The sequence below is a fragment of the Emydura macquarii genome, unplaced genomic scaffold, assembly GCF_026122565.2.
Source record: "Emydura macquarii macquarii isolate MOO-44397 ecotype Brisbane River unplaced genomic scaffold, CSIRO-AGI_Emac_v2 contig_2924, whole genome shotgun sequence".
NCBI classification, from domain to species: domain Eukaryota; kingdom Metazoa; phylum Chordata; order Testudines; family Chelidae; genus Emydura; species Emydura macquarii.
In genome coordinates this window covers 5,439,804-5,461,150 of record NW_027133061.1, presented here as the reverse complement: position 1 = coordinate 5,461,150, position 21,347 = coordinate 5,439,804, and the positions used below count along the sequence as shown (strand labels likewise).

Here is a 21,347-nt window from a genome sequence, read left to right as displayed (position 1 = left end):
TGACCCTCCTGACCGACTGTAGCTCCCTGTTACACCCCAAGGTGATGGACTGTAGCTGACCCTCCTGACCGACTGTAGCTCCCTGTTACACCCCAAGGTGACCGACTGTAGCTCACCCCTCTGACCGACTGTAGCTCCCTGTTACACCCCAAGGTGATGGACTGTAACTCCACCTAGCGACTGACTCCCTGGCTCCATGGCACGACACACCGTGCCCTTCCACACCCAAACACCGCTGTCTCTGTCACGAGGGGAGCTAGCCCCCTGAGAATGGTCCCCCGCCATCACAACTTACTGCAGATCCCGCCTGGTTCAGCCGCTGTCCTATGCTCTTCCCCCTTCCACAGCAGCTGAGCACCTTGCCAGCTGTGATTGAACTCGCCCCAGGGAAGCAGGGCAGGATTGATAACCCCATGCTACAGATGGGGAAACTGAGGCACGGCACGATTAAAATGGCAGTTTTCAAAAGCCTGGTGATTTCAGGTGCCCAACTTCAGACACTGGCATGAGGTCTGATTTCCAGGGGGGGTCAGCTGCCTAGCAGCAATGGAGATCCCCCAAATCACCCGTCCCATTGGAAAAGGTAGGCCCCCGGTGGCTCTCCCAAGATCGGGCAGGACGTCTGAAGCACCGGGCCGCCCCCCCGTGCCTTAGTAGGGCTCTGACCCGCCCTGTGCTGGCGGCCCCCGCACCTCTTGTGCTCCTCAAGGAACTGCACGATCTCCTCCTCGCTGTTGGGCTTGTCAGGGATGGTGACGGGCTTCTCCATGAAGGGCTCGTAGTAATCGATCTCGTTCAGCTTCAGGGTCAGCTTCTTGGCCACCTGGGACGGGGCGAGGGCAGGCGGACAGTGAGCGGGGCCGCGTCCGCGGCCTGGTTCCCGCCACCCACAGGAAACCCCCAGCGGTCCCCTCGGCCCCCCCGGGCTGCTTCCCTGACTGCCACAGAAGGGGCAATCTGATCCAGATCTGATCTGCGTACTGCGCTGCCGTGGAGCGGGCGGGTGATGGTTCTGTTGGGCCTGATCCCCCCCACCCCACCCTACCCCCAGCGTAGCAAGAGCAACTTGTGCTTGGCAACAAGGGAACCATGCCTGACCCTGCCCTGCCTCATCCCCGTAGCCAACAGGGTTGTTCCAGGCCCATTGGCTTTGGCAGCACACAGAGCTCGGACATGGACAGAGGGAGAGGGAAGGATCCCCTCCTTCCCCAAAAGGGTCTTCTGCCTCCTGAGCATCACCCAGCCTCCCCCTTCCCCCCCCCCGACATCCCCTGGCCCAGCCCCGTCACTAACTCGTCCCTCCCACTCGCTCCTACCTTGCCGTCAAAGGTTGCGAAGAAGGGGATGTAGGGGTGGAACTCCTCAGCCGCGTCGACGAAGGCCTTGAAATCTGAAAGAGGCAAGCGCCCTGGCGTCACGGAGGCTACGCTCGACGGGGGCTGCGGACTCACCCCGCCAGGGGGCCGGGGCAGCAACCGCCCGAAACTTGGCTCATCAACAGGGACTGAACGCGGGGCCTTTGGAGCCAACAACGGGAGTCGGGAGCGACCGTAGTAGCCTCTGAGGTCAGCCATAGAGGGGGACAAAAGCCTGCTCGCACCTAACGTGGGCGGCACCCCAGTGATCATCATCCATCCGCTCCTCTCAGCTTCGCATGTGTTGATCGATCAGCCAGTTCATTAATAATTATTAAACATTACAACACCTACGTCCTTTGTGTCCCCCACACACACATCTCGAAGCTCAGTCCATGAATTTATCAGTAAAACTGCTTCCCCTGTGCTCCCAGCTGCCACTCCATCGCTGAGACCTCACCCATGAGATGGGCAGGGACTTGCCCAAGGTCCCACAGTGTGGAATGAACCCAGGCATACCTGGTTCTACTCTCACGCCCACACTTCCTCCCACAGACGGGGACAGAAACCAGCAGCCCTGCTTCCCAGCCCCCACCCCGTCTCGCGTGATTCTGGGTCAATCATATAAATACCCAGTCTTTTATTTCAATCCTGATAACCTCTGAGCTCAATGAAGCCATGTGGCAATGAGTTCCACAGGTGAACCGTGCACCGTGCCGCCCAGTCATTCTCTGGATTGCCTCCGTTTTAAATGCGCCAACCCTTTCAGACTCGTTAGATTCGGGGTGAACATCTGACTCAGTTCTTAGCTGAGCAGCGGTGAAACTAGCCATACGAGAGACTGGGACTGCAGCCCCTGGGACGCTGGAGGGGCTGGGGGGAATCGGGCGGGGGAGCCCGAAAGGAGAGACAGTGCATGGAAAACAGTGGAATTGCTGAGGCTGGCAGGGAGCAGGGAGGATCTGAAGCGAGGGATAATCTGGAGTGGGCAGGCAGATCCCCCCCCATCCTCGGGGTTGCAATGTGTCCTATTTACCAGGAGATGAACTGTGCCTGGAATGGTTACAGCCACAACGACTCTGGAGCCGGGCACCTCACGCTGTGCCGGGTGAATGGAGCTGTGACAGCCCCGGGGCTGACAGGTTAAGCTCACTTAATGCAGGCTAGACGGCAGGCGCTAGTCGGAGGTTGGCAAGAGGCTGCTGGGCTTTGAGCTCACACCCACAATGGGTCTGAATTCAAAATGCAGGCAGCGAGATATTTGCTCTCGGCCACCTCCTGGCCAGATTGTTGGATGGGACGAAACTGGCCCCGCTGTCACTGCGCCAGGGAGGGATCAGGCCCAGCGAGGAGGCTTTTCTGTAGCACTTTGTCTCCGGAAAGACCTCAAGGAGTGTACCAAGAAGGGTGAGTTCCCTGCTTCACGGGTGCAGCAACACCGCACAGGGATCGCTTACCCAGCACTGCAAAGCAGCCACCTCTGGGGTGGGATGTGGCAACTGTTTAACAGCCACACAGCAACACTGCACAAGGATCGCTCACCCAGCACTGCAAAGCAGCCACCTCTGGGGTGGGACGTGGCAGCTGTTTAACCGCCACACAAAACGCTACACAACAGTTCAGTGCAGGAAGTGAAGCTGCAGGAGATTGGGATGATGGAGGTGGGATAGTGGAATCACCGGACACAAAGAATGACAGCTCAGCTCTTACAGAAAGTGCCAGGGGATCTTAAATGACCACAGTGGTCAGGGCCCCAGTTTGTATTTGCTGGGGCACAGCGCCCCCTAGCACCTCACTGGGACAGGAGGACAGCCCTGAGTCAGACAGTAGAGCGCCTCCTACTGTGTCACCAGCACCACTTCCGGCACCTCCCTCAGCGGCCAGGGCTGGTCATGTCACCTCCCAGCGGCTGCAGCCTGCCGAGGGTGCAAGCCCTGACCCTGGCAGCGAAGAGAGACGTTCCTGCAGCTGTGGTGTGAGAGCCCGGGGACCAGATCCGCTGCCCGGGGGTCTCTGCAGGTGCTTTAGCTGGGGCCCGCCTGTGGCCATTGCTTGTGGCTGGGGAGTGCAGAAACTCCCAGCCCCGTGGCGGCTCTCGCTGCCCTGCAGCGCAGGATTGCCTTTATCCAGCCACGCGCACTTCCCCAGCAGCCCTGAGACAGCCCGCTAATGACTCCCCGCAGCACTGCTTGGAGGAAGCTCACAGCCCTCAGCAGCCGATAGTTACAGCACAGCCTGGGGCCGGGGGCTGGGCCTGGAGCGAGGGGGGGGCTCCTGCCGGCAACGGGCCCCAGTGGCCGCCTACGTACGTTCTGATTCCTCGTTCTTGAAGTAGCCAATGAGCTTGGGCTCGTCTTCGATGTTCTCGAAGGCCTGGAGCTCCCGGTCTCCCTCGATGAACTCCACCGGGTCCTCCAGCACCTGCAAGGAGGGCAGAGGGGGCTCGGCGCCAGACCCTGGGAATCCCCCTCCCCACACCCAGGGCAGCAACTTCAGGGAGCTAAATCTGCAGTAGGGACCGGGGCGGGGGGGAGAGGGGCTCAGCCCCACCCCTGGGCTGTCCAAGGCACCAGGACTCAGACACACACAGCCCTGCCTTGGAGCCGTTAGTGCACTGGGGCAACCCAAGGGGCCTGGGAAGTCCCACCTATGGGGCCAAGGGGCAAGGCCTGTGGGGTGTACACAGCCTGCATTCATCTGCCATCCAGGCCAAAGCAGGGGACACAGCTCGGGCTAGCGGGGAAGGGACAGGCATGGGAGTCTGGACTCCTGGGTTCTAGTCACAGCACTGGGAGGGAGTGGTGGCTAGTGGTTAGAGTATGTGTGTGGGGGGAGGAGGGGAGACGGCTGGGAATCAGGACTCCTGGTTTCTATTCCCACCTCTGGGTGGGGAGTGGGGTCTAGTGGTGGGAGCAGAGGATACGGAGCTAGGACTCCAGGGTTCTTTTCCCAGCTCCACCATTCACTTGCCATGTGACCTTGGGCGAGTCACTGCCCCTCGGTGCCTCAGTTTCCCCTCTGTGAAATGGAGACAGTGATACAGGCCCACCGCAGGGGGGAGAGGTTTGTCAGGCTGGCCAGGGGCCTTGAGCCATGCACCCGGGCAGTACTTCTGGAGGCAGGAGCCTTGTCTCTCCTAACACCCCCCCCCCGGTCCGTGTCTCTGGGCCAGTGGGGTGAAGGGGGGGCAGGGCAAGGGACCGAGGACCGTCACTCACGTCCAGGAGAAACTCCACCAGGGTGTCGGCTGAAAACTCTCCGTCGTACTCGATCATCTCGTCATCTTTGAACACGTAGACGCTGTCCTCCTCCGTCAGCCCTGCCCAGGGAAACAGCCTGGTAGGAGGGGCCCCGGAGGTGGGGGCATTGCTGCCTGCCACCCGGGAGCTGCCAGGGGATCGCCCCAGGGATGGGACACTGCACCGTGTGTGTGCTCAGCTCCCCCCGCCAGGGGAATCGCGTGTGTGTGTGTGTGTTGTGTGTGTGTGTGCATGGGGGGGGCGGGGTGTTGACCCCATTACAGGACAGAATCAAGGCTGCACGAACCAGGCCGCATATGTGCAGGTCGGATGCTGCGCCTTCCGTGCCTGCTGGGGCTGAGCCATGGCTAGACGGCCGGGGTCAGTGACGCTGACCCACGGGCCAGGTTCCGATGGGCGTGGGCAGCAAACCCCCTTCCTGACCCCAGCAAGGACACAAGGAAAGTCCCCGGCTCCTGATGCAGGGCCCAGGGCCTGAGCTCAGGGCCTCATACTTGGAGCAGGGAGAGAACATCTCCATGGCGTCGTGGGGAGGGGGGAGGGGGGAGTCTGTGGTCAGGGTTGGGGGAGCAAGTCTGTGGGGTCGGGGGTTCGGTGGGGAGAGGGCAGGAGGAGCGGGGGGGGGTGTCTGTGGGGTGTTGGGGTTGGGGGAGCAGGAGGGTCTGTGGGGGTGGGGGCCTGTGGAGTGAGGCAGGAGGAGTGGGGGGGTCTCTGTGGTGTCGGGGGGCGGGGGGAGCAGGGGGCGACTAGGCCCCAGTGGTGCCCTCAGCGGCCCTCAATGGGCCGCTGCCTCCCTGCGCCCATCAGCGAGCTCCCAGCGCCCTCTGGTGTCTGCTCAGCAGAACCACGAGCAGAGCGGGGCTCAGCCCCTCGGCCTCCCGGCTGCTTCTGCGCCCCTGTGGGGGGCTGGGATCACACCGAAGGGCTGTGGAGCCCCATCAGCGCCTGCTGGACTCTGGGCTCCTTCCCCTGCCCGCTCCCCGTCGGGTGGGAAGCCCCTGACCCCACAGCCAGCCCCGGCGCAGTCACTGCCCAGCGTCGTTTTGCTGCTGTCGCCGCTCCGAGAAGCCCCTGGCTTTGCAAAACCACCCGCGCCTGGCGCCCCGGCCATGTGTCTCGGCGGCTCCTCTAATGGCTGCTCCAGAAGAGCCTGCCCTCGCTACCTGCGAATGGGGAGGACAGCCGGCACCCTGGCCCTTCGTTGCATCCCAGGGAGCCGCGGATGGCTTGTGGCCTGGAGCAGCCGCTAGGCAGGGCGACGCAGCCCACTTCTAGGCAAGGATCCTGAGTTCTCCCAGCCGGTGAGGGCTTGGAGCCGTTCAGAGGTGCACCCAAATATTGGGGAATCCTCTGAACTTCATTGACGCCAATGGAGAGGCACCGGCAGAGGCCAGTCCTAACCTGGAAAAGCCCCTAGAATCTAGCAGGGAGGAAGCCAGTAGCTTCCCATAACTGAACAGGGGCATCTGGAGCCCTTCGGTGGGACGGCATGAAAGCTCCTGTCCCGGCACCTTCCCTCGATGTTAAGGGGACAAGGGAGCGTTCCCATCCAGTCTGAGCTCCTGCACAGCACCGGCTGGACAACCTCCTGCAGGGGTTGCTGCAGCTGCTCCAATGGCTTGTGGCCGAAAAAGCAACAGCTCAGGGGACATGATCTGAGTCAGCAACCGGGACATCTGCCGGCAAACGTCCCACCGCGGAGCTCGGCTCTCTGGGCTGCCAGCAACGGGCACAAATCCAGGGGGACTTCGCTTCCTCAAAACCTAGAGATCGGGGATCTTGAAGCCTGCAAGCTAGGCCGTATGGGGGGGACAGGGCCGAGGGGCCTAGGCGTGGGGGAGGCAGGAAACCCCTCTCTGCCTCCCTGGGTGTGTCTCCAGCTGCTTCCTGCCTGGGGCTATGGGAGTTAGGCACATGGACCGAGCACCCCATGTAGCAGCGGCTGCACCCAAGTCCCCCAAGTGGCAGTGGGAGCAGGAAGGATCTGCCCTGGCATGTGCAAGGGGCCCTGGGATGGGCTGGGGGCTGGGAGACCATCATGAGAAACTGTTTGCTGGAGCCGTGGGCCCTGGGTTCTCTCCCCACAGACGCCCCCAGTAGGACCAGGCCTGGCGCAGGTGGCTGCAGCCCCGGGAGTCCCTCTCGTCCCCAGGGGTCCCAGCTCAGTCCTTACCTAGCTTCTTGGCCACTGCTGCGTCCTTCTCCGAATCCACCAGGCCAAACCCCACGCCCTTCTCCTCCAGGACTTGGGCAGCTAACTAGGAAGAAGAGCAGAGACAGAGACAAGAGAGACGGAGAGACTTTCAGAGAGGGGTACGGTCGGGGGTGGCGCTGGGGCAGCCAGACTGGGCCGGACACTGGCATGGGGATCTGGGCTGGACTCTCTCGCTCACTCCCTCCCACCCGTCCCAGGCTGGGCGGGGATGGGGGCACAGATCTGGGGAGGCTGGTGACAAAGGCATAAGAGGCAGTTGGTGCCTTCACAAGAAGAGACTTGGGGGGGGGGCTGTAGAAGCTGGGCCCTTTGCCACCGGAGATCAGCCAGTGGATATTTCTGTGCCCGCCCTGTAGCAGGGCTTGGGGGGGCCAGGCCGTGCCCTGGGTTTTCCATCCCCCCCCCAGCGAAGGCTCTCGGTGCTTAGGGTCAGGAATGAGGACCAGGGAGCCCTGGCTCCAGCGGCACCAGCCCCAGTGAGCCTGTCTGGCTGGGAGGGGCGACAAGGGAGGGGGAAGGGCATTTCTGAGGCTGCCCACCGAGTCTGGCCGTGGGGTCGTTACTTAGCTGCAGATGAGACAGGGACAGGCAACACACCCCAGCGAGCACCAGCATCCAGACCCAGAACCCTCTCCAATAACCAAAACCCAGCATCACCAGAATCAGCACCAACAACCCAAAGCCAGCCCAGAACCACTGCCAACCCAAAGCCAGGACCGCCAGCAACTTCACAGTCATCATCAGACTGCAGACCCCACCCCAAACTTCACCTGGAACTAGAACCCACACGGCCTTCGTCTAGCTCTTGCACCAAGACCCATCACCCCGAATCCAAATCTAGAATCTTGCCCTGACCTCCAGCCTAGAACCCATCCCGAGACCCATGACAGGGATCTCAGAGCACTGCCTCCTATGTTTCGCAGGACTGTCTCATGGTTTCCTTGTGCTCCCATCTGTCTGCCTGTTGCCGTCTGTCTTGTACTTAGGTTGTAAGTCCATGGGCACAGGGACCATCATTTGGGTCTGCGTTTGTACAGCGCCTAGCACAGCAGGCTCCTCCCCAATGCAAGGGCCCCAAGGCCTGACCATGATACTAATAACTGTAAGCAGAGTCTGAATGAGCTCTCCCCTGACAGCTAGTGATGAGCTGGGGGAGAAGACATGTTTGCATAGACACACCCACTCTGCCTCGCTGCGCAGTATGATGGAGTTGCTCTGCTCAAATGATGACCTTTGGGTGGGTTTGGATCGGAAATCACTCGGATATTGGGTGCCGGGGTAATAAACTGTTATCTTTGTTCAGTGAATCAAGGGGAGCAGAACTGTGCTTGGCAGGGCCTGATTGAGGGGTTCACACTCAACTGAACTGCGCTCATGAAGCAGGGGGTAAGGGTGCCAACGCCAAGGGGGATAAAGTGTTTCTACTTCATGGTTGTGCTGGGCTTTGTCTGAGGGCTCTGCGGCTCTCTTCCTCTCCACTGTGGAAGGACTGAGCTGATTAAGACTCAGACTTTATCTACACTAGCACTTTTGTCAGTAAAACTTTTGTCCATCCGGGGTGTGAGAAAAACATCCCCCTGTCTGTGTGGACAATGCCATGTCGGTGGGAGATGCTCTCCAGACAGAGCTACCGTTGCTTGGTGGGGGTGGTTTAATTATGCCGGCAAGAGAGCTCTCTCCCATCTGCTTAGAGCGGCTACACAGGAGACCTTACAGGGGCACAGCTGCAGCGGTACAGCTGTGCTGCTGTAAGATCTGTAGTGTAGACATAGCCTCAGTTAAGAGTCCTTTGTTGTGGATCATTAACGCTGAAATAACTGATAATCAGGTCTGAGCATTCGACCCAGTGTCTCTGGTGAAAGAGACTGCCTAGCCTGCCTTAGCAGTGACGATTCCCTGCTACCCCCTGAAATCACTGAGAGCTGCGTTAAGTGGTGGGACCTCAAGACACCCCAGAGGTTGAGGAGAGAAGGCAGGGGCAGAGTGAGCGGCTAATGACTCAGTGAGCAGCTGAGGTGCCTTTTCTCCCCCCCAGGGCGAGCGGTGAACTCACGTGAATACATCTTTGAACTCTGGATCGATGCTGACCAAGGACAACAACTGCCTGTGGGGCGTGGCGGAGGGAGGGGCATGTCGAAGGAACTTTTGTTTGTGGGACTTTCACACCACAAAGTGGGAAACTGAGGCAAAGGACGCTGCCCAGTGTATTCGACGGTTTGCTCACTGTCACATTCATTCTGTATCACGCTTGTGGCGTTTCCCCAAATGTAATGCCAGGTTACTTTCCCTGTTTATTAAAAGTTTCTTTGCTACACACAGACTCAGTGAGTGCGAGAGGGGAAGCATTGTCTCTCTGAGGCGCCCAGGGGTGGTGTGTAATTTTCCCAGGTTACTGGATGGAGGTTTGAGCCCATTCTGTGTTGTACTGTTAAAAAGGAACCCCTAGATATTGAACCCAGCCCTTGTCACTCCCCACTCCACCAGGTAAAAGAGTTACATTATTAACCCAGAAACTAGCAGTGCCCTCAAACCTTTGCTGGGAACCGGAGCTCCAAACATCTGTGAGCTGGCTGTGCTGTGTGAGGGGAAGCTGAGTGGCTAGAGGACATCTAGAATAGGGAGTAACAGCTGCATCTTCTGCTTATAAACTCAGAGGCCAAAAGAAGAAGGGAGCAAAGGGGCCCAGCAGTGGAAATGTGCAGTGCAGGCTGCTAGTGTGTATGTGTGTGAGAGAGAGATCATAGTGCTCTCTAGTGGTGACAGAGCGTCTAAGCCACCACTCAGCCTTTCACCCACTTTAAACCAGGCACGATTCCTGACAGTGGTTTGATTTTCCTGACAGAATTGACTCTGCAAACTGGGACACTCACAATGTTCAGAAAAAGCACAGACGTGCAAACGTTCAGCACCTCCAGCTACGCTCACTGGTGTGCTCATGGGAGGGGGGTGGATATGTGTGCGATGCAGAGACTTGTTATCCTACACTGATGTTGCTTTTATGTCAAAACAATCCTAAAGGGCTCTAGAAATGTATGCATCAGTTCACCTGCACTGAAATGCAGCCACCCTGGGGAGGAACAGAGCTGCTATTTAACAGCAGCACGCAACAGCCTTACAAAACTGACAGGAGGGGAAGAAAAATACCTATCCTGTCAAAACCAGAGGGGAATTTTACAGAGGTGGACTGTGTTTACCCCTAAATAATTTGGCCAGGACACCAGGGCTAACACTCTGACTCCAGGGATCAATGCCATGGGATCTGTACTGAGCACCCTGGTTTTGTCTCATCCCAAAGCTGGGACCGCCACGCAGCACAGCACCCACTAGCGTGGCATGGGCACATTGCATCAGTACTGAATCCAAACGTTCTTTGCTGTCACCCGCTTTTCTCCCAGCAGCACCATGTCCCTCACACTGTGCTAGGGAACTGGGGCCAGGACGGACCTATCGGGGGGAGCGGCCCCCTAGCAGCACGCTGGTGCATTGGGTCAAAGAATAACTGGCACCCAGGATCTCACAGGTGTCTGGCTGCACAGTGAGTGGTCAGATATGCTGCGCTGCTGCCGCCAGCCTGGCCTAGGTCATTAGTGTAACTCCCAGAAACCAACGCAATGCCTCTCCAGGGTTAAAAGGACCCAGCTTCTCAATCAAGCCAAGAGTTTTCTATCAGATCCCGAGTTGCCAAGGTTGAGTTGAGATTCTGCTGCAGGTCAGTCAGTCCTTCCCAGTGACTCTATTCAGAGTTAGGCCAGGCCGTGCTGTGTTCCGGGGTAAGCAGACGGCAGTCACCAACACACAACACGCACACAGACACACAACACGTGCTCACCCGCATAAACACATAACACAACACAACATGCACATAGACACAAACAACACACACTCACCCATACAAATACACAATACCCACGCTCACCCCCCACAGAAATACAACACACGCTCACCCATACCAACACACAGTACACTCACACACACAAAAACACAGACACACAACACGCACAAAACACTGAGTCCACTCACACTTACATAGACACAAGACACATTCACACCCAAACAAACATTTTCAGTCAAAACTGGTGTTATTCTTGTGCCAAAAATTAACCTGCTGAAATTCGGGAATGATAATTTCTCGTGTTTTGACAAAAAACCCATTCGATCCCGTTCAGAATTCCCCACAATTGCTTTTGAGCACAAAACAGCCACTGCAGGGAAACTCTGTGATATACAACAAAGTTTCCATTAAGTGAAATGACACAAATTTTCCCCCTGAAGTCTGCTGACAATATTTTTCACAGCTCTGGTGACTACAATACTCCTATCCAATAAAGCGAGTGTATTTTCATACAGAGCATAGTGAAGACTGACTGGTTTAAAATGCCCCATTATAGGAGAATGAGCAGGATGTGCCATGAAATTAAAAGGCAGGTAAGAGGTCAGCCCGTGAAAATTGCCATAGCATGGAGATAACCTTTGGAACTCCCTGCTGCTGGGGGTTGAGAGGCAAATGCTACAGCTGCATTTCAAGAAGGGCCCAGTAATTTTCCTAGAAGTTTTCTGTTCAGTCTGCTAATTTGAGGTCTGGTCCAAAGCCCGTTGACCCAATGGGCCTTCCCAGTGCTTTCACTGGGTTTTGAACTGGGCCCATAATACTAGAGGTCAGGCAAGATTTTCCTAAAAAGCACAGCATCCATGAGGTGCAATAATGCATGATATGCTGCAAGCAGGTGCCCACGTCCGAGTGGCCCAAACATGGGGGGACGGGGGAGGAGCTGGAATCTGAGCCAGGCAGGAATCCTGATTTTGCAGTTTGTCTGTAAAAATAGAATGGGCTGGACCAAAGTCCAGGATCTCATCAGTAACGCTTCCAAATAGGAAGGTGATCGAGAGCTGAATCAGAACCATCAGGCCCATCTGCACAGCATCATTTATGGGTGGGATTTTCAGAAGTCCTCAGTGTTGGCCTGACCCTGCTCCCATTGATGTCCCATTGGTAAATCTCCCCGTTGACTTCAATGGAAGCAGACTTAGGAGAATGACTGTTAAGTGTTTCTGGAAAACCCACCCTGCCTGTCTCTAGCACTCCAATCCTCCCAGCTATGCAGCACTTCACGCACGTGAATTACGCCCTGTGAATTCCAGCCTCAGAGACAGGTGAAGGAGAACAGCCATGGGGGTAGTGACACCTCCGCAGCAGATCCCCAGGCACTAACTCCACCACAATCTCCCATTCCCGGCTGAAAGCTGCTCCCTAGAGCAAGTGGCTCATTGGACTGGCCCTGCAAGATCCGCCAGACCCTGGCTAAGCCCATGGCAATAAGTGATGCCTCTGCAGGCCTGTGCAGTGGTGCTTCCTCCCTGTGGTGGCCCTGGGCAATGTGACACCTCCGCACCCCCAGGCACTACCCAACACGATACCTCCGTAAGGTGCCTTCGAAACATCAATGCCGGCAACAGCCTCCAACCTGTCCAGCAGAGCGAGCAGCCACTGAGCTAATTACTGTCCTGCCGCAGGGCTTCAGAGGAAACCACTCGGCTCACGACACATGCTGCAAACCTACGGGGCCTGCTCACCAACGGTGCGCTGCAGTGTTAGCACGGGGCACGCGTGCGATTGACGAGCAGGGTGTAATTAGACCTGTGGGAAGTTCGGCGATATAAATACATTGCATCGTTCATTTAGGTTGACGCAGAGGATGGTGCTGATGAAAGGTATTGGACTGGCAGCCATGGGGCGGCAGGTCCTGTGTCTCCCCACGCATCAGGGACAGCATGGGCAGCTTTGCCCCCGCAGGGCCCTACCCGTGACCTGGAGGAGTCCAATATACGGGGCCATTATAGTAGCACATAGAGCCCCCAGCTAAGGTCAGAGCCCCATTGGGCCAGGCAGGCCCCATCAGCAGAGTGAGAGACAGTCTCTGCCCCAGAGAGCTCCCAGACTAAATAGAGAAAGGGAGGGAGGGGAAAGAGGGGGGAGAGGGTGACAGCAGCATGGCGAGTAACAGTGCCCAAGTTTTGCAGCTCTCAGCCTGGTGCCGTATTCGCTAGTGCTCCACCCGCCTCTCCCCTGGGCTGGGGCGATGGTGGGGGGGCTTTTACGGCGTGGGGCACCTGGAAATGGACTGAGACCCGTCAAGCCCCATTTCACACCAGTCAAAAGGCCACCAAGAAGCCCTGTTCAGTCAGTGCCACCCTGGGCTGAGTGAGCCAGAGGTGAAAGGCTAACCATGGCCCGGACTGAGTCCTTCAAGCCGCCCTGTCCCCGTGCAGAACAGAGATGGGCCTGAGCTGCAGGGACTCATTCAGGAGCTGGCCCAGCCAAGTGGATGGGGCTGCTTGGAACTGAGGTTTGGAGAGAGGGAGATAAACCCAGTTCAGACTCGACTCTCACGGAGTCGTGTCCTAACTCAGCTCAGCTGGCTGGGGCCAAATTGGGCTGGGCTCTGCAGTGAAGTCGGCAGCCCCTTCCCTGGCGGCTTAACCCAGGCCGGGATTTAGCGGTGATATAGGCAGCCCAGGCTGGGAGCTGGGAAGCCAGAGAGACCCATAGGGTCTGCAGGGTTCCAGCAGCCTCAGTGTGTTCTCGCAGACACACATTGCAGGAAGGCAGCAGAACAAACTCCCCTCGGCACAGCAAGCAGAGAGCTAAGGCTGGAGGAGGCCAGCATCTCCTCCCTCCCCAGTCTGTGGAGCAGCAGGTCGCCCATCACCTGCCCTTCTGGGCCCCAGGCAAAGGCAGGTTCCTGTGGTTGGGTGCAAAAGTGGATGCAGAAACCTCAAGCTCTTCTGACTCCCGCACCCCACTGAGACATTCCACCCTGAGAAGGCCCTGGGCTACAATATCCACCTTGTACATGCTGACAGCTGTACCATGACTCTCCCCTGAGTGCATCTATCTATCTAGGCACTGAACCCTTTGATGTCTCACCACTGCAGGTCCCCAGAAATTTGCACCATAGATGCTCAGCATCTGAAGAGGAGCTGGTAGCCAAGGTCACTGCCCTGTCAGGGGTCCTCTGGCTCGGAGTCTCTCCTGGGCACAGCAGAGCAGGAGGGATCTGCTCCATCTCACTCTGGGGAGAAGAACCTGTTCCCCGATCATGCCGGGCTCTGTGGGATAAACTACTGGGGTTTGAAGGCACCCAGAGTTTCCCTACCACCAGCTGTTCGCTCCCATTCATAAGCATGTTGCATTGGCCACATCTGCAGAGAACAGTGGCCCCTGCCGCGTGGTATCCCCACTCCTGCCATACTAAAATGCATCACTGATCCGCTTAGTAAAGTATCCTGGGCTGTTCAGAGAGGCCTATGGTCCATCTGGTCTGATATCTTGTCTCATGCCACACACCCTAACAGTCTAGCAGTCCAGCAGCTGACTCCCATGGCCCATCTAGACCCACCTACAACACGGACCATGCAGGATGCCTGAGAGGAAAGCACAAAATAATGCACCTAACTGTGCATCTTCTCCTGAACCAACTCTGGCTGTTGACTCTGTTTCAGAGCAGGCTGCTGGCAGTCACCCCCCCTCGCAGCAGCTTTGCTGCAGACTCAGGATCCAATGGGACGCTATTCCAGGAGACAAGCCTTCCAGGGCGGAGGGAGAAGGGGGGTGGCCGTGCCGCCTCTCATCTCAGCACCCATCCCAAGTATGGAAGCTTCAAATTTAGAGCCTTCTTCTGGGAATGGTTCAGAGACCCAGAGAGGCACCCATGGCTGAGATCAGGCAGAAGCGCCAGCCCGTGAAATTCAACCCTCCCTAGGACAGCTCTTCCTCCTGGTTTGGTATGTAATGTACAGAGACTGCTGTCCTTCCACTTGGGAGGGGACTTCTTCTGCACTGGGCTCCCAACGTCCCTATTAATTAGCCCCTATAAAAATGCCACAGTAAAGATCTCCAAAACACTGTAGTCCCCTGCAGTGATAGTCCAGCGTCACTGTAATCATGCGACAATGTAATAATAGTGACACCACAGCAACACTGCAATAATATCGTCATAAAATTGTCATGATATTGCAGTAACTAGGCAACAACATGGTAATAAAACCAGTGACTGCTGTAACATGGGACTGATGCTGTAAGAACAGTGTAGCGACCTGCTAATGACACTGTAATAACACTGTAGTAATGTTATAGCGACGCTGTAGTAACTGCAGTAATATTGTAATAAAGCTGTAGTGTCACTGCGGTAACACTGGAGCATTTCAGGCCTGGCTTTCTAATGCTTTCTAAGGGTGACGTATAACTTGACTGCATCAAACAGACATTTCTACTCTCCCCAGATGTTCAGTTCAGAATCTGGGGTCTTACTTCCTTTCACGTTTCTTTCCAAACCACGTTCCCTGTCAGCATCCATCCAGTTCAAAGGGAAATAAATGTCACTGGGTTAAAGTGAATCACTGTGATCTCAACGCCCACAGGGAGCGCACGCCTCGTGCTTGAAGAAAAGCCAGGCACAAATACGGACACACAGTTGCTAACTGAAGATTGCCATAAGCCAGGTCAGCCAGTGTGAGCCAGGGTCCTGGGCCAGCTTGGAGTGCAAGTGTGTGTGTGTGTGTGTGTGTGTGTGTGTGTGTGTGTGTGTGTGTGTGTGTGTGTGTGTGTGTGTGTGGGGGGGGGTGTGACCCTGTACTGTATGGCCAGAGGCAGTTATTTCAAGGGACTACAGACAGCAGCTCACTTATAATTACCTGATTGGTAGCTTTGTTAATGGGCAGGTGTCACTTTCCCTGGGCCTTGAGACACTGTGGGAGTAGGTGTAACGTACCTGCAGCGTGCGTGTGCATGCATGTGTACGCGTGTGCGCCTGCACATACACCTCAGCCCTCACCCCGACAGATTTGAGCCTAAAGCCAGCTGGCCGTTAACAATCCCATGGCCCTTTCTCCCAAGTGCAGATGAGATTCCGGGCCACATTCCAGCCAGGGGAACAATTATTTTCTTTAGCCTCCCTAAATTCCACCCCCAAGCTCCACCCCCTTCCCTCCTTCCATTTGCCACCTTCCCCCAGAAGCAGCTGCATTTCAGAGGCAGGCAGAGTGGGCCACATATAGAGAACACTCATCAGGTGTAGCTAGCCAGGGAAGGATTGGCCCTTGCATGTATGGTCCAGAAATTGATCCAGCTATGGATCAAAAGTGCTGGGTTCATTTTTCTTTTTCTTTCTTTCTTTCCATTCCTCCTCTCTCCCTGCCCATCCGAACCCCCACCATTACCTCTAAAATCAGCTCCTCCAGCTCAAACTGCTTCTGCGAGGCCTTGGTGTCCTCCACCGGCTCGTGGTAGAGCAGAGCCAGCACGCTGAACTTCTTCAGCACCGACTTGTAGTTCTTGGCGTTCACATCGATGACACGGTCGATGCCGTCGTACTCGGGGAAATCCAGCCCGTCCTCGCCCCATGCCCCGGGGCTCGCCGCAGCCAGCAGCAGTGCCGCCGACACCAGCTGGAACCACTTCATCCCGCTGCGGGGCAGGTCCGGCGGAGAACGAAGGATGCTCCGGGTGGCAGTTCCCAGAGGGGGAACAGTCGTCTTTCCAGCCCCCTCCCCCTGTGTGGGAAAACACAAGTTGGCCCGAAGCTCCCTTCCTCTCTCTTTCTTTGCCTCCTGCCTTGTCCCCTTGCTCCTCCGGCCTGCTCTCTGGCTGTCTTTATGGCGGGGGGTGGGTGGGCGGAGAACCAGGGTGGGATGCTGACCTGGCTCTGTGCTGGCACAGGCTGGTGGCGTTGGCATCCGAGGGGGGCAGCGTTGGGGTGGTGACAGCTGCACCGAGGGGCACCAAGACTCAAAAGCAAAGAAGAAAAGAGACAGGCAGGGCATAAAAAAGGCTTGTGGGGGGGGGGGGGGGAGGCACGGGGGCGGAGGGTTGTCATATCCCAAGCAGCCCACCCCTTCACTCCCTGACTATATATGTCTATGGCAGATGTACAGCCTTATATACAGGCAATGGCTTCATGTCTCCATCCCTCCAGCTGGCTACCCCAACTCCCCACCCCCCGTCAACTCCCCACAAAGACCCACTGAAATGCAGCAAAAAAAAAAAAAAAAAAAAAAAAAAAAAAAAGGGCGGGGGGGTGAGACTTTCTCCTTTTGATCCTTCTCCTCCTTTCTCCCAACACCCCCCCCTTTCTCCTCCAGTCAAACTTGCTGGCATCTCAATCACCATATTAAGAAAGGAAAACGGAGACCAGTTTGGGACGGTGGGGGGGGGGGGGGGGAGGAGGGAAGAAGAAGAGGCTAAAAATAAGATGAGATGAGTCGGAGGTAAATGAAGATGGGCTTCTGCGGATGGTGGGTAATTAGAGAGAGCAGGAGGGGGGGCCAAGGAAGGGGAAAATGCTGCCTGGCCCAGTCTGGAGAATCTCAGGGGATCTTGAGTTACATGGGGGAGGTGGCAGAGGGGGTGTGTGGGGGGATCAGGCTCTGATCATCTCCCTTCATTGTCTCCAGTGCCAGCCTGGGCCCTGCCCCCTCATCCTCGCCCTGTGCCAGGCCGTGGTAACAGAGACACGAAAGCTTCACTGCCAGATTCCCAGGCCAGGGGCTCCGGACAGCGCTGGAAAGGGAGTCTGCCCATTCAAGAGCACGAGCTCTTTCAAAGGATCCTGCCAGCCTGTGGATTGACTGCCCGGGGCCATGTCCACGTGTGACAGGCTGCGGGAGAGCTCAGAGCCTTCCCAATGGCAGCCGGGTCTAGCTAGGATCTGTTTGCAAGGGACACATCAGGGTCAGCCTTTCTGAGCAGGGGGTGTTGTGGGGCGAGGGGCAGGAGCGCTGGCTGTGGGGGGGAGCTCCTGGCTACTCCAGTCCCAGCCTCTCCCAGCAGGGGGTGCTGTAGGGGGTGGCACGGGAGAACTGGCTGGAAGGGGAGACCTCTGTATACAAACACCGTATGCATTTGGGGATACGTTTTGAAAGCCATTTTGCATGTTAAAAAAAAAAAAAAAAGTTGCTTTACTTGGGAAGATCCCAGCAATCTCAATCCCTCAGCAAGTCTGGATGCGCACAATACGGGTGGTAAGATACCACGGTGATGGGCAAGGGAGCCGAACCAGGACAGAACAGGGGAGGGAATTTAGAAAAGGTTTCTGCCGCACACTCCTGTGATAGTTTAAAATGAATCCACAGGTGCTTCCAGCAGAGCCTGCTCTAGTGGTCACACACCAGCCCCTGCCACCTCCACTCTCCCCGCCTTGCATCTCTTCTCCCTTCCCAATCCCGATCCTCACCCCTCTCAATCATTCCTCCCATCCATACTGTCTGGGCCAGCAGGGGGGCATTGAGGGTCCAGGAGAGACAGGCTCCCTGCTCTCCGTTCAGCACCTGCCTCCCCTAACACCTGAAAGGAACAACTGCAGGGCAAGTCCTGCTTAGCTCTTGCATTCCTGCAGTGAAGCATGCTCGGTCGCTTTGTGGGGACGGCACACGCGCAGTCTGGTCAGTGCTAGGTGCTGTGAGGGGCTGGAGCATGCTCAGTGAGGCTGGACTCTTCAGTGATTTCAGCTGTCAAACTCTAACAAAGCTCTACTGAGCATGTGCAAACTGAGATTTTGTCAGGGGCTCTGAACTTGGCCAAATTTGGGGAGATTTTCACCTGGACAAAAAATGTTTCGTCCCTGACACAAGGGTGGACCCCTGCCCGATTTCAAGTACTGGTTCCAAAGCAAGGAAATGCTATAGCTTTTCAAAGGAATGGTTGTGAGGATTTTTTAACATGAGCAAACCAGTGTATTTCCCCCTAACCTTGTTCTCAGAAATGGCCGGACCATTTTAGCTGAAATGTTGCCAAAAATCCAGGGTGAGGCAGACGCCAGGCATGATACATTTTAGCCTAAACAGTTAAAGTCTGGAAAAGTTATAAGCAACTGAAAAGAGGATCTCATAATGGAAAGCACAGGACAACCTTAACTATAGATGTCACTGCCCTCTCCGCCTATAATTTGTGGCAGGCAGCCAGCTCCCCCCTAACGGGTCTCACGCTCTGGTGGCTTGTAGTGGGTCAGGGTGTCTTCAGTCACTCCATCTTCCCTGAGGAGGGGGTAGGGACTCAGGCCCACCCACTCCTCCGGGTCCCAGCCCAGGGGCCCTATGAGGAGCAGCTATGTGCTGCTGGCACTGTGCTCCCAACTGCACTCCTCTTCCCCTGAGCTAGTTTTCCCCCTCCATCTGGCTTCTTGAGCCTGGTACCTTCCTCCACAGAATCTCTGCACACGGGTCTGTTCTTCCTCACAACTCAGCACTCCAACAGCACAGCACAGCACTTCTACTCCTCCCAGCTTGTGCCCTGTCTGTTTGGGGGGGGGGGGGGGGGTGGAGGGTTTTTATGGAGCACCTGGCTGGTCCCTAATTGCCCCCAGCTGCTCCTAATTGCCCCCTAACGACCTTCAGCTAAACTGCAGGGAACAGAGCCCGGAGCATTCTGAGGCTTATATATCTGCCTTCAATCACTTTCCTACAGCCTTCTGCCTTCGCTATATCACAAATAACATACAAAAAAACTACATTAAAAGAATATTGCAAAGCCAAGCACTCTGAAGTTAGGGAATGCCAGTTTTACAGTTGCTTTAATTCTGCCCCCTTGTGGGTCCATCTGCTGAATGAGGTCAGGGACCTGTGGAAATTAACTGTATGTGATCGTGTAATTAACGAGTGTGTATCATAATGCACCAGGGCTTAATTAAGGTTGCGCAGGTGGCCACGTTTCCGAACTTTGCGGTGCTTGACTGCGTAATCTCCGTCACGTTCTTTTAATGGAGGGGGTTGGTTTGGGTTTGGAATGTAGTTTTCTCAGGTGTGTAAAGCAAAGCCAAATTCTGTTATGTTCAATGATAACAACTCCCCTGCCCCCGCCCCCTCAATAATGCATCAGGATTTGAACCTCAATCCTTCAGCGCAGATTGCTGCTACTTGAGCTATTGGACTAACTGTCAGCTAGACACGGGGAAGTGTCTAGTTATAAGTCCCGGAAAAATCTCAGTTTCCCTGCGCTCTGTAGAGATTTGTTAGGGTTTGGCAGCTAAATTCTCCAAAGATTCCATCCTCCCTGAGTTTTCTCCAGCCCCTCACGGCTCCTATGTCCCAACCAGGCTGCACCTGCTACCCCTACAGAGCGTAGGAGCGTGCTCCACCCAAGGGCTGTCGGGGCTGAGCGGGATTTCCCCTGTAATTGCTCTGCCTGCTGCTGGGGGGTGCTGGGGAGACAGACACAGGACTGGAGAGCAGGGAGCCTGTCTCTCAATGCTCCCCCTCCAGCAGCCTGGAGTGGGAGCAGGGACAGCCAGACTTGAATGCAGAGGGGTGACAGATGTGATGGGGAGTGGGGTGTCTGTGAAGAAGGACGGGCAGTGCCGTGGGGCTGGAGCAGGGCAGTATGGTGAAGGAGGCTGTTATCTGCAGAACCCCTACCTCATTTGCTGCAGACGTTGGGAGGGGCGTAGTGAACGAGGCAGGGGACTGCAGAAAGAGAGAGGATGGTCACGTGCTTCAGGCAGTCGAATGCTGCCCTGGAGAATTGGATTCTGTCCCTGCTTCTGCCACAGAAGCTCCTGCCTGACGCTGGGCAAGTCACTTAAACCAAACTTCTCACGGGCGGTCACTGATTGCTTGCGGCCCATTTCTAGGCAGCCTGTGTTCAGCCCTGGGGGGGGGCTGGTTTGCGGCAGTGCTGGGGGGTCACAGCCACAGCTGAAGCGGGTGGGAGCTGTGCTTTGAATGGATAATGTGCGGTATAAAGCTAAGTGTTCTGAAGGAGCAGAGCCTGGGCATCCCAAACTGAGCCCTCAAAATGAGTGGACCGTTTGAACCTTCATTTCCTTCGGCTTCCATTCTCCACCTGTCCACTGGGGATAATAATAACCCCTCTTCTCACAGGCGTGTTGTGAATCTCAAATCATCAATGTTTGTAAAGAGCGACCATGCAATAATGAGAGTGCCACAGAAAAACACACGAGGAAATGAATGAGTCTGTATTCCGAGCAGGACTGGGGTGGTGCGCGGTAACTAATATCTCGAACCACACAGCATGGCGAGGAGAGAAAGAATGACTTAATAGCAACCCATTCGATGAGCTCTGTCCATGCAGCACCCTGAACTAGGCAGGGGTCCTGTGGAAAAAATAGCAGGTGATCCTGTAATAAATGACCACATCATAATGCATACACACAAGGGGGGTGAATTAAGGTTGCCCAGGCAACCTTAGTGAATTCGCTAACTTCGAAGGCTTGACTTTGCCACCTGCATGTTTTTTAGCGCAGTATGCACAGCAGCAGCAGCCAGGTCTCAGCCCACAACCACAGCACACAGCTCCTCCCAGTTAGCAAGAGGAATCAGGGGGGAATTGAAAGGGACACTGGTCCTGCACCCACCACCTCTTGCACCATAGCCCTGGCTCACACCCACTGGAGATGGTCTTTGTCAAAGAAATAACTCTTATTAGAACACGCCCCAGTTCAGCACAATACGCTTTTTTTCATGCCACTTAAAGATATGCTGTTAGCAAGCTCAGCCCCAAGCTGCACC

The 21,347-nt window shown here is 56.1% G+C and overlaps 1 protein-coding gene across 1 annotated transcript in view; it reads right to left on the bottom strand.

Annotated features, from left to right (window-relative positions):
• Positions 1-16,454, bottom strand: part of CASQ1 (calsequestrin 1) — a 29,074-nt gene extending 12,620 nt beyond the window's left edge. The window contains exons 1-6 of the mRNA XM_067569667.1: positions 16,047-16,454; positions 6,789-6,873; positions 4,574-4,674; positions 3,665-3,776; positions 1,317-1,390; positions 693-823 (exon numbers count right to left, since the gene is read on the bottom strand). Of these exons, the coding sequence (XP_067425768.1) occupies positions 693-823; positions 1,317-1,390; positions 3,665-3,776; positions 4,574-4,674; positions 6,789-6,873; positions 16,047-16,289 (746 nt within the window). The 5' untranslated portion in view covers positions 16,290-16,454. The remainder of the gene's footprint in view (positions 1-692; positions 824-1,316; positions 1,391-3,664; positions 3,777-4,573; positions 4,675-6,788; positions 6,874-16,046) is intronic.
• Between the last annotated feature and the right edge of the window lie 4,893 nt (positions 16,455-21,347).